The sequence below is a fragment of the Dicentrarchus labrax genome, unplaced genomic scaffold, assembly GCF_905237075.1.
Source record: "Dicentrarchus labrax unplaced genomic scaffold, dlabrax2021, whole genome shotgun sequence".
NCBI classification, from domain to species: Eukaryota; Metazoa; Chordata; class Actinopteri; family Moronidae; genus Dicentrarchus; species Dicentrarchus labrax.
In genome coordinates, this window is record NW_026136716.1 from 13,214,555 (window position 1) to 13,228,156 (window position 13,602).

Below are 13,602 nucleotides of genomic sequence, written 5' to 3' on the forward strand. Positions count from 1 at the left end.
ATGTGGAAATGACACACACACATTATTATTCCAATCAGACTATTTTTATATGGTTTAACACATGTCTGCAGGGAATCTTTAATATAGGAAAGTCGTATAGTATCTGTCTTAAAACATTATAGATGAACTGGTTTAGGTGGGGAGAAATTATTGATCCACACAATTATCCACACAAAAGTCTTGATAAAGGGAATCATTCCAACAAACCAATATATTGCTCAATCAATAAATAGTAAACACAATATTGTAGCTACAAAGGCATTATGAAGCTCTAAACCATCAAAGGTTCAGAAATAATTTATCGATGTTATTCAAGTGGAACAATGACCGTGAAGGAAGGATTAGTCTAAGAATCCTGTAATGGATTGGATGTGCCTGACTAGTCCCTCCACAGGAAATCACTCAGGAGGCAGCATGTGGCCACATTGTTCTTTAATGCCAAAATGTATTGTATCTTAAATGTGCTGTCCAGGATTTGTGCAGAAATTGATTTCTGGGGATACATTTGAAGATAAATCATTTATAAATCATCGTTGAAGCTGACAGAATATTTTATTTTCATATTTAGGGGCTGTTTAGTTTATATTTGATCTGATAGAAGATCGGTTCTTTTCAACTGTTCTTCTCCTGTGTCCTTGTTTGTGTGTGTGTTGTGTAGAACCACAGCTGAAGGGCATAGTGACCAGGTTGTTCTGCAGGCAGGGCTTCTATCTCCAGATGGGCCAGGATGGAAGTCTGGACGGGACCAAAGACGACAGCACCAACTCCTGTAAGCAGACACACACTCACACTGATAGATTCCTCTTTATATTACAGTAAATTTGGGAAAATGTATACATTTGACAGTAAATATGATGAGAGTTGATTAATGAGCAAGATACCCTTTGTAAATGTGTATATAAGGCTGGTTAATCTGAGAGGAAAACCCCTGTCACAGCAGTGTGAGGTCTCTTTCACAGTCCTGCTGCAACCCTGTCTCCTAAAAATGATGTCTTTATACTATATATACTACTAATGTGCAAATATGGTGCGATAGAAATGTAATACCACCAACTGTAACCTAACTCCTAACTGTAACCAAAGTGCTTTTGTTGCCTACACCTAACCACAGATGGGACTCCTAATCTCTGGTGTCAAAGTTACACAATTTGTACGTCCTCCGTTCACTCAGACCGCCTCCCCATGACACAAGCCAGCACTTCCTATACTCGAAGAAACGTTGCTACTAAACACAAAACAGCAATTATGCTTCCTGCAAAATATGTTAGTCATATATAAATGTAATTTCTGAGCCATAGGGTTTCTTGCTGACTGCATATTTGGTTTATGCACTCAGTTCTGCCACTGGTGGTTGATTAAATCAGTATATTGACCACAGTTGTTGAACAGTAGAGTGACTTTGTATAATACAGTAACTACAGTAACGAGTCAATTGCAGTTTGCCTCAAGGGGTATTACAATCTGTATAACATTCAATGCCTTCTGTCCTTTGACACCCCAATAAAACAAAGTTTCAGTGGGGGAAAAAAAACTGAAGAAACTAACAGCTAGTCACCAGGGCCTTCATTTATCAATACAGCGTAACTAAAAGTGTTTACTGTTTGTGAAATCATTTAAAGGAAGAGTAGCTTTGTGATTGACAATGCACGGCTGTAAGGCAGTGCAACAAGTGGATGATGACAAGGAATGATGACAAGAGAAAAAGAAAATTGGTGCTCAAAAGAAGGAGAGTTACAGCCCCAAACCAGAATTTCACCGGAGGCACGGCAGCCTCTCTCAAGGCCAATTAGTTATTTTGTCCTCATGTGATTTTAATGAATGTCAACAGATGTTTTTTCTCACTGTGAAAAAGAGAGGCCATCAGGAAAGATCTAATGACTCCTAGTCATTATGAAAATAGTTAAAAAGATTAAAGTAGTTTGATATAAAGTTGTTCAAAAGGTTCAAGCTCCTCTATTTAGGAAATGATGAACATATTGTCCGGGTACACCATCTACCATTCAAGCATACTGATCTAAATGACTGACAATCGTTTTAAATGTTGGTGTTGATTGAAATTCACAATGTATGCAATCATAAAGACGGCAATGAGACGGTAACTGATTCCAGAGTGGCTTCACGTTGTACAGTCAGTGTGTTTCCAGAGAGCTGTTCGACTGAGAGCGACAAGTGGCTGCTCAGAGGATTTCGTTTTTCTAAGGCCGAGTTTATTGGACCTCTGCACCCAACACTGCCCTCAGGGAGGAGCTGCAGATGGATGGCTTATTGATTAATGTCGCTTTTGCTATATTCTGATGTGCTCGGCTGAGAGAAAATCAAATGCTAATCAGTAATCACTACAGCAGGCTACTCATTGGTTCAAAGTGTCCTTTCCACATTGGCGGAGCCGGTTGCTCTCTGCCACCCGCGTGTTGCAGCAGTGTCCCACTTGTTTACTACGATTTATTTATTTTTTTGGCAAATGTCTTCACATAAATCTTTGGCAAATGTCTTCACGCCACCATTTTTGAAATTTCTGCCACAGCTCGGCGTGTAGATTTAACAGAATTTACTGCCACTCACACTTGTTGCCAAGCTCCATTTTTCCATTTGTTTGTCAGTTTTATTCTGGCTGAGCTCTGTCGGCGGAGGGGGAGACATCAGTGACATTTCCTGCAGCATTTAAAGGGAGTGTTGTTACCATCTCTAATCAGCTGTGTGCATATCTTTATGTTAATGAAGGCTGTGCATGAGCATGATGGTAGTTTAGAAAGTGATATTTACCAGGGATGATTACTTGCAGGTGCACTTTTGCACATTTGATACATTTTATTCTGCTCAACTCTGAACACTATAAATGTTGGTTGTCAGAGAGATTCAACAACCATTTCTATGCAACCTTGATTAATGAGGGCAATGATATCCCAGGTGTAATCAGCCCTTGATTAGAAAGAAAACCAGCAGGGCTGTTGCTTCCAAATATAACGTCCACTGTCACGGCCTTCATTACAGGTTATTGTTAAGTTATGATTTCATAATATATCAATTACACAACAATATCTATGGGTATATTTCCTTTTGCATAAAATGAAAACCTGGCATGGACTTTATTTGGAGAATCCTCTGTTGTTGATCAGCTCATTATACTGTCCCTGGCCTGGGTGACATTGTCAAAGTCTGTTGAAAATATAATACACACTCTGGAAGGGATGCTTCTCACATTTATTTAAATTCATTAAAATAAATCAGCTTCAGCACACACTTTTCAAACAGTAGTCTTTGATTCAACCAATTACGATAGCCGTCTTTGCTTTAATTCAATTTCACTTTTTCTCTCCTTACTGGAGAGGGCAAGAAGTTACACAATTCAGCTTTAAAGGATTAATTAAGAGTGTTTAGACTACCATATCTTTGACACATTGTTGTGTAAGCTAATGCAGGCATGATAGGACAAAAGTGTTAAACTGAAGAAACGTTCAAAGTAAAAAGTAAGGTCTGTGGATTACCCAGTGATGTTCTGAGCCGCACAAACAAAATTCCGTTCATCTCCATCGTGTAGGGGTGAAGGCATAAGTTTCAGAGGTAGATATTTCAAAACCCAGCCACATGAAAGCAGCGGATTCTCAGACTTTGTCAGCGCCGAGTTTACTGAACATGCAACATCACGGCCTTTGCCAGACATCAAACTCACAGCATGAAACAATGAACATCTTTATACTCAAGCCACTGGCTGCGACAGCCGAGTTAAAACGAGTGAAGTCACAAACTCCTGAGACAATTACACCATCAATAATTGATGAAAAAATCCCTAAAATGGGACAAACAATATTCTGTATTTTATTGCTGAGTTTTGTGTATTTTAAAGGCCAAATAGGGATATGCATTGCAAATTAGCTTAAGCTCCAAATGCTTTGGTTCATGCTATACACTGTATATAAATACACAATAACACAAACAGATGAGCCGATGGAGGATAACCCCTGTGTTCTGCGAGGTAAAATTACTGTTTTTGTCAAAGGAGTCTGGTGGCATTGAAGAGAGTGATACAACGGCTTTATTTCCCTGTCGGAAAGAGCTGTGTGAAAAAGTCTCTGTTGGGACCCTTTCCATCATGTTGTCAGACACTTAGGATAATAATCTGAGTCTGTCAGGGGCAAAAACAAGCACTGTTAGTGGACGTACTTGGACGAGGTTAAAGGATTACATTCATTTTGGAGAATTTAAACAAAGAACAGATAAACACAAACTGGAAGGGATTTTTACCAAGAAGAAATAAGGGGAGAGGGGGAGGAAGATGAGACTACAACCCCTAGAAATACCTTAAAGAAAGAGAGTATACTCCACAGGTTGATCCTGACATTTAATGTGACCTTGCTGTATTCTGCTGCTACATGTACCACATTTATCTTGACAAATGATGATTTATTTGGAAAAGCTTTACATTGAAGCCTTATGTCCGAATCTTGGATGTACAGAGAGAGGCAGGACTCACCTTGAATTGAATCTGACATTGTTTCTGTCATAACAACTCGACTGCATGTGCTGTCAGCTGGCTAATCGATAACTCAGTAATGATAAGTGGCATACGGGCTACAGAGGTGTCGTTTTATCTGACCTCAGACGGAGACGAATTTCAACAACCTTGAAAGGTCACAGCTAATGATGGCCAATAATCGACACAAAATATGTCCCATTTTCACATCAGAGGAGCTAGATGGACTACATCCCAATGGAAATATTAACAATAATGATCATTTTCAAGCTTCATTATTGTCATTTTAGAGCAAAATGTCAATTGCTCTCTTGCAGCAGCTCCTCCATCTTTGTGTAATGTGAGTTTTGAAAGCTGAGAGGTTTTCTTCATTTGACCTGAAATGACAGTTCCAGTGTAATTAGAGTATTTGCTCATTTGTTCTGTTAATTCCATGTCAAGTCTGACTTTTTTCACATATGGACTAATATGATAGATGTTTTGAAGCATTTCTGATGAATTTCTGCCTCCAAAGGCTTGTTCACACACCTGCAAATCCAAATGTCATGCAAAACAACCACAGTGGTTTCTACTTCAAAACCTGAAAAGCTGGCACTCTCGTTATACAAGTTCTATCCCGATGCTGCCATCATGCTTTAAACCTTTATTGTTCTCGGAACATACAGAACACTTTTAAAGAGATAAGAACATTATTACAAAACTCTGTGAGAGCTTGCTGTAAACAACTTTCATTACATGATTTCCCTTGTTCAATCTCTCAATTGCTAATGCTCTCTATGGATACGGAAAAGAAAAGAAAAATAGTTAATATCTTAATATCATAACTGGAACAAATCCAAATAAGAAACAAGACAGTAAGGGCTTGCAGGAAGTGAACAAAAACACAAGTGACACTAGCATTGTCTTTTAAAACGCCTGCCCAAGGCTGTAAGGGTGTGATCAGCTGCCTGTTCCTTTACTGTCACTGACTGCTGTTCTTCAAATAACACTGAGAGCATGAGTGTACCTTTGAAGCACAGACAAGAATACACTGATATTAAAGTCTTATGGAAAAATGAACAGTGTCAAAATATACATAATATACAACGGGGCTCATGCAGAAACATTTTCTTTCCATTAAATTAACTTGTACAAGTATTTAAAGTGAGCTGTACAGTGACAGAGTAAAGAAGGAATGGTTTGACAGGAAGTAAGATGCCAAAAACCTGTCTTGCTAAAGGAAAGTGGACCATTACTGAGATGACAGGTGGTGAAGAGGATGGAGATGGACAAGAGAGTGGTGTTGTGGTGTCAGGTGCAATGGAGGATGTTTCCCATGATGCACATCGCACTGATAATGTGAACAGAATATTCATTTTACTCTAAGCTGTTACAGAGGGTCCTAGAAAGACCCTCTGTAGTGGAGTTTTACATGTGGGCTGGTGTCAATAGTCTATTTCTGTTGTTATTGGAGTTTATACCACTTGGTTTATAAGAGGTCAAACGGGGTTATACCACACATATATAATGCCACTATGAAGGGTAATGTACATTTAATTTACAGTAAGAAAGGCTGTCTATATGACTCGACTAATATAAAACATAATGAAACTGATGATAAGAATCAGTGTTATGTAACTGAGATACTGTATATTATAGTCTCAACCCTTCTGGTCCTCAAGAAAATAAATACTTCTTATGTTATTATATAAAATACCCTAATTGTATAGAGTTATGGAGGCAAATTAGTATGACGAGAATTTATATTTAAAGCAGTGGTCTGATTTTCCATCTGTGTTCTGCAAAGCTCTGAGTTTAAAAGCCCTGCAAGCATCCCCTGGTGGCTGAGCCACTTCTTCACCTCACCGACTAACAAAAGCAACTGAGCAACAGACCGACAACTGGCGTTTCAGTTCTCAGAGCACTTTATTTCTAGAAGAGGAGCACGCACACAGGCACAGGACACGCACACACACTAAGTTTGTCTGTTTTTGTCCTCAGCTCTGTTTAACTTAATTCCTGTGGGTCTGAGAGTCGTGGCCATCCAATCAGTCAAGACTGGCCTCTACATCGCCATGAACGGAGAGGGTCACCTCTACTCATCGGTGAGCACACACACACACACACACACACACACACACACACGCACACACGCACACACACCATTGGTAAAACACTTTCAGCACTGTTGTTTGGGAGAGGGATAGAGGGCTGTCCAAAATAAAACAAGAAAACTGCTAAATTACTCAAACCTTTGTCAAATCATTGAGAACAATATCAGAAACATGATTGGAGAATGGGAAGAAAGAAAGAGGTGGTGAAGAGTAAGTGGAGGAGAAGTAAGATAGAGGAGGCTGCTAGGCGATCTGCTTGAGTGGAATATGAATTATTTGCACGCTGACTCTTCAGAGAGAGTTCACACTCTTCCACTGAAGTCTCTTCTCCCCGTCATCATCCCTCTTTCCTCCCCTCCCCTTCGTTTCTTTTTTTTGGGGGGGGGGTTGGAGATGACAGGAGCCATGCAGAGAGGAGGGGAAAGGAGGTGGTGGTGGGAGGAGAAGGGAGGAAAGTAGAGGTAATAGAGAGAGAAGGGACGGGGGGATTTAAATGGATGGGAGGGGAGAAGAAAGGAGGAGAGGAGATGAAAGGAGGCAACTGAAAGAGAGAGGTGAGAGGGATAAAGGTGAGGCCAGGACAAATCATGAAAAAAGAAGGAGAGTGGAGAAGAAAAGACCTGGGTGGGAGGCAAAAGAAAGGACTTGAGGAAGAAGTAGGACAAGGACAATGAGAGGAAAAATGGACAGGAAGGAGGAAAATGGTTGTAGATAGTAGAGAAAAGGATGGAGAGAAAGGAGAAAAAGGTTGTAGACCGAAGAGGAAAAGATGGAGAGGAAAGAGGAAAAAACAGAGGGATAGACAAAGGGATGAGAGGAAAAGAAAGGAGTAATCGGGATGAGACAGAAAGGAGATCTGTGCTGCTCTGCTGGGCTTTCTCAGCCTGTCTCTGAAAGTCACAGATGCATGAGGGCTTCCTGTAAATAATTGAAGAGGGGGAGTCCCCCCCTACACACACACACACACACACACACACACACACAGACTCAGTAGAAATCCCCTCTAAAGCTGCGTAGAGTGAAAGTGAGGATGTTTGATCATGTTCCAGCTCTATGACTGATGTGCAGGCCGCTACATGATAACGAATAAAAGTATTACATACAGTGGGTCTAATTTATCATGATGTCAGCTGCACTGCTTGATGTTTAATTGGCTGCTGCAAAGGTCCTGGCAGGTATAGCGTGTTTTGGTTTGTGGTAAGGATGGGAAGAGGCTTATTAAACATTAAGAGGGTGCTATCACAGCTACAGTGTGTTTTATCATGGTCCTGGTTTACCGTTATGTGATTGTGTAATCGGTTGGTTCAGGTTTGCACGGACTGAGCAGCATGTTTATCGGACACAGTTTGGATCATGTCTCATCTTGCCGGGTTAGTTATTGTGGATGTGTGAGGAAGTCATTACAAATCAAATTCTAGTTCCTGTAGCTTCAACTAAACATGGTGCACTTGTCAACAGTGTTTGCTGTAACAGGTTTGCAGGTATGTCTTGAAGAAACAACCATCAGAGCAAAATGTGAACTTATTTATTTTCAAAAGAGTACTTTTTATGTAATGAATGTCATCTGAAACAAAACCAAAACAGAAGATTATTTTAGGAAAATTACAATGCATTTGTATAGTGTAAATCTAAAATCAACAGAGTAAATGATGAGTAAATCTGAGTCTGTTTCCTTCACAATGACTGACAGAGTGCTCCTACCCCTCAGATATAGTTTATAGATATAGTAATTAGCATCCATGGCACACATGGACTCAATAAATAGTTCCAGCTATTTAAACTGCACAGGCAGAATTGAGTGCTTTTGACTGGGGTCCCCGATATGTTGGTAATCATTAGGATCACATTGATTGACAAAGTCATCAGAAATGGCCTTGTTTCACAGCAGACATTTTTGCATTGTCATAGCAGGAAACTTGGGAGAGGTCCTGCTATTTCTGTTATTGGTTCACTATCACTGCTACTGGGACACTAAATGGAACTGAGCTGTCGTTACTGATATTAAGTCCACCTGTGTTTATCCTGCTATAAGTCAGAATCTCTGCTGTGCAACCAGTCCATTGCAGTCAGTTAGGGTGAGATATGACAGAAAGCATACCTCTCAGGTCTGGGAGTACTCCAGTCGGTAGGATGAAGGTTTTAATGAAACCTGCAGCATTAAAGTAATGGCACTCTCACCTGTCCAAATAGTCTGAGCTAAAGTAACAAATACGTGTGAGCAGAAACAAACAACTCAACACTCCTGGTGTAAGCACACATCATTGAGTGGGAACATTTTAATCACTCTGTGACTGCACTGTTATCATTGTAATCAGGACATGATGTACTGAATACTGAATACAGCGTGCATTAAAAGGTGTTTGTGGGGCAAATATGTAATTAATGCTGTTTTAGTTAATTGCATGTAATATTTGTTTGGTGGGTTCTATTTTGTATTTAATTTGTCTATCTAAAGGATGATGTTATTTCACTGTTAAGTCAAATGCAATTCACTCACAAACCGTTGTCAAATATATGAGCAGCTGTACATCAAAAATCCAAAATGGAGTTGCAACATCAAAATACATAGAAAGCCAGTTAATATTACTGACTATTCCAACAGCAAGAAGTCCAGCTCGCTCTTTGTATTATTTCACAATTGTATTCCTCTTCTCATCAGTCTGTTTAATTGAGTTAACTAGACAAGTTGCAGTTAGCAGTTACTTTACTATCCATCAAGAAAACACCGGAGGAAGAACCAGAAAACATTTTCTCTGTAAGATATGATCCAGTTTGACTAAAATCATTGACATAGTTGGTAGCGTAATGTTGCTTTGATATGAAATATAAAATGTTGTGTACCCTTAAAATATAAATGATTAATTCATTATCAAAATAGTTGACCATTCATTTTCTGTATATTCACTAATCACTACGATTTTGGTAGGATTAAACATAGTAATGGTAGTACTTATACATAGCAACAGAGCACTATCAAGATAATAATACCACTTTTACTTATATTGCCTACCTGGTCTCAAAAAATATTTTTTTCTTTGAATGGTACAGTCTTTGTGCACCAGACCTAGTTGAGCCTTAACATGTGTCTAAATTTATGCTGCTCTTCCCACAGTGAGATTCTTTATCCTCTTATTGCATTGTTAATGATATGCTGCAAACTTAGTTATACATGGTAGGACTATTTTATTAATCCCAGATCTCAAGCATCTGGCAGTGTGAGGTTGTGCATGTATGTGTGGTGTGTGCACGCGCCGGCGTGGGTTTTGGGTGTGCGCGTATGCAACTAACAGATGGCACAGTGTGCAATGAGCTGCTATGTGATAATTATGGAGCATGCTGGGGAAAGTGGAAAAAAAAAAGTGCTGATGAGTTTGGGACTGTGTGTGTTTATGTGTGAATGAGGCTAGGAGTGATGAGAGTGTGCAAAAGTGTGTGTAGTGCGCGCGTTGGTGTGTGTGTGTGTGTGCGGGTGCGGGTGTATCAGGGTGTTTGGGTAGGTGTAGGTGTCAGGATGTCAGCCGAGAGGTGAAAGAGGAAGTTGACTTTTTTAATAAAATCATTGCACGTTTCCTGTAACATATCACTAATGCTGCTACTCCTACTATTATTATTAACTTCTCCTACTACTGCTATATGAATAGGGTGAGAAAGACAACAGAAAATTATTCTGTTAGGGGTAAAAAAGCATTAATAAACAGTATTTTAAAAAGGCTTTCCGGTTGAGAAGTGATTTAAAAGGTAATAGACCATAGCTGTTGTAACATAATTCTCCAAAGAGACAAAAAAGAGGAACATTTGAGGCATTTTCTAAAGGATTTAATGAGTCAAACTGTTTGTGTACCAGTGTGATCATGAGACGTGTGCTCGTGTACAGCAGTGCCCCCCTAAAATCTGCTTGTTTTTGAAATCTGAATTGTGCTGACTGTCCACCAGCCAAGATTAGAAATGGAAATGTATTCCTCCATGCCAGCTCCTGTGAGTCAGACTGTTAGAGCCCCAGTCTGTCTGCTCGAGAGGTCCTGGGAGCCCAAACACTATCAATTCAAGTCCATCCTCCATCCATCTTTTTCATCCTCTTGTTGCTCCTCTGTCCTCCCTCATCGCTTTTTGTCCAGGTATCCTCAGGTCATAGAAACATCTTAGGGATGGCAAATAGCCTGCGGTCAAATGTGGTCCTCAGCAAAAACTCTTTTTGTCTCCTCAGAAGTTTCGGTATGTTTCAGAAATCAAGGAGTATAAATCCAAATTCCATTTAAATATAAATATAAATAGCCTTAATTTATCCTTTGATCATTAACTCTGCAGTGTGGAGGAAACTGTGGACAGCTCCTGGTGCTGAAAAAAGTCTGCTACAATTGCCAGATGAATAATATAACCCAGAAAACAGTACATTTTACTAAACAATATGGTGGCATGTTTAATAAAAACAAATGTCCCTTTTTTTTTCACAACCCCAGTCAACAATTATGTAATAAAAATATAGTCATATAATACTTAAGTAAATCCTTCATCCAATCAGCCCAGTCATATTTCATTCTTGGACTGCTACTAAGGATTATTTTTAGTATCGATTAATCTGCCATGTGTTTTCTCAATTAATCAAGTTATATTATATTTGTGTATATATTAGGGATGAGTGAGTATACCATTATCTGTATGTGTTCAGCCAACTAAATTATCTGCATCCATATCCATACTCGGAATGGGCAGGATTTAAACTGGAAGTGGGCGGGACTAACCAGAAGTTGTCAGAGCAATGTTTTTGATCCAAGAGACCTATTTACACTTTTGTTTTATAAAAGTTGCAATATTAACAAGGCACATTGAATCCTCGTACTTGTAAAAAGCACATTATCTGTACCGGATATTCATACTTGCTCAACCCTTGTGTATATATTATATTGTAAAGAAAGGGAGATATTTGCACATTTTAATATACGACCCGAAGAAGCACAAATTCCTTGCATCTGAGACACCAGAGAGCTGTGTTTGAAAAATGATACAAACAATGAATCAATTACCAAAAATAGTTAGTGGTGAATGTTCTTTCTGTTGACTAATCACTTGATGGACCACACTGTTTCATTCATTTCATTCACAAAAAAAACCTGGATGGAGAGACCTTGCGCATCCTTTTCTATTGTGGATGCGTCCTTCCATTTCCTTTTCACCTTCTCTACTTTTCCCTCCACTTCTCCTTCTTTCTGAGCTCAAGCTCAAGTGTTCTTACAGGCATTTTTCAATAAACATAGGGGTGTGTGTCCTCTACGTATATGCCTGTATGTATGTATGTGTGTGCGTGTGTGTGTGTCTAGCACACGTCTGTGTACGTAGGCGTGTACTTCCATTCATAACACAGTCTGTACAGCACTCAGACAGAGTGAGTCCTGTGATGTCTACATCCAGAAAGATGAGAGAGAAGAGGAGTGGCAGAGAGAATAAATGTTAGCCATGTGAGTCATGAGGCGCACACACAAAGACACACACACATTTTCCGGTGACTAGAGAATGAATTAGTTGCTGGTGAGCTGTGGAGCCTCTTCAAAGATGCAGCTCTGTGCATCACGGCGTTGAAGTACCACATGGCGGACGTCACACTCAAATAGCAGGTTTGAACATTTGGACAAAACTACTGTCCACTGATGCCTTTTCACAGCCATTACGGATGTATGTGGAGCCTTTTCCCCAGCCTTCATCCAATGACTCACAGCTAGCACCTTTTTATTTAGCAGTTCAGCGACTCTCATCAGTGTTAATGCTTGACATAATGGATTGATGTGCACAAACTCAAACACACGTTGACCTTTAATAAAGACTTAAAGTTTAATTTACCAATGTAATTGCATTTGTGGGAGAGTAATGAAATCTGCAAACTGAACTTGATGTCAGTAACATTCAGACATTTTTCTGTGGCTGCCATTTTATTGCTAACTTATTGTGTCATACTGTGATGGTTTGTCGACCGTCCAGTCAAACGCAGATCCCTCATACATTGCATCGAGGCGGCTGTGTTGGCAGTAGAAATCTTCATGGGCCCAAAATGTTGGATCACATCTGAATCTGACACACTGCACAACAGCCCTTCTACAAACAAGCTAAATATTTCTTAAAATAAGTTTTTTGGTCACTTTATTGAGCTGAATTAATAATTAGCAAACAAAAATCTTACAATAAGACATAATTTCTTCAAACAGCATAATAAAAACAAATCTTTGTCTTAAATGAATGCTCCAGAAGCATTCTTATTTTTAGCATTCTTTATTAAAACAATGGAAAACTAAACCGCTGCTTCATTTCTAACACTAGGACAAGATTTTCTTAAACTGAGAAGTTGTGCTAGTGGTCTTACTCTTAAAGTAAGGAAAGTAATCTTGTTCATCTCCAGGGATATGGTTCTAGCTCAATATTAGCTCTAATATCTTATTAAGACAAAGTAAGATATATTATATATTTCTTAAAATGAGATTACTTTTCTAATGCAGAACATGCTTGACAGGATTATTTTTTCTCTTTACTTTCATGTTTCCTTTTTTGCAGTCCATGCATAAATTAACAAAGTGGAATGCTTCACTGTAAACAAGGTTCTTCCCGTCTGCGTCTCCCGGTCTGATTGGCAGCTTAAGCGATTGGCCATCGCAGCGTGACGCTGGGTTGTGTTTCTCCAAAAGTTGATTCTGTTTGGCTGCAGGGTGGCTGGGGTTTGTTTTTGCCCATGTTAATGTGATCTTGAGCACCCCAAAGAACAGAAGTCCTACTCAGGCTACATTTACCAGGTGCGTAGATAAAGTTTTAATATATGACAGAAGTTGGTCCATGAGTTCCCCACCCGGTCCTTAAGGAGTACCTTGAGCTGTGAGTTGTTGCTCCGGCTCTATCACACCTGATCCAATTAGGAGCCACACATTTTCATAACAGCGTAATTGGATCAGGTGTGCGGGTCTGGAGTGGTTGAGGAACACTTTTTCAGACTCTGAGAGAGACGCTGTGATTGGAGTCAGATTTATGCTCTGATTCAGGCTGTCTGGGCTCGAGGACATC

General features: G+C 39.6%; 1 protein-coding gene across 2 annotated transcripts in view; it reads left to right on the top strand.

Annotated features, from left to right (window-relative positions):
* The window catches only part of LOC127378544 (fibroblast growth factor 14-like), a 69,087-nt gene that overhangs the window by 41,476 nt on the left and 14,009 nt on the right, over nucleotides 1–13,602 (top strand). For both annotated transcript variants that reach the window (XM_051427442.1, XM_051427443.1), the window contains exons 2-3: nucleotides 659–769; nucleotides 6,452–6,555. In XM_051427442.1, the coding sequence (XP_051283402.1) occupies nucleotides 659–769; nucleotides 6,452–6,555 (215 nt within the window). The remainder of the gene's footprint in view (nucleotides 1–658; nucleotides 770–6,451; nucleotides 6,556–13,602) is intronic.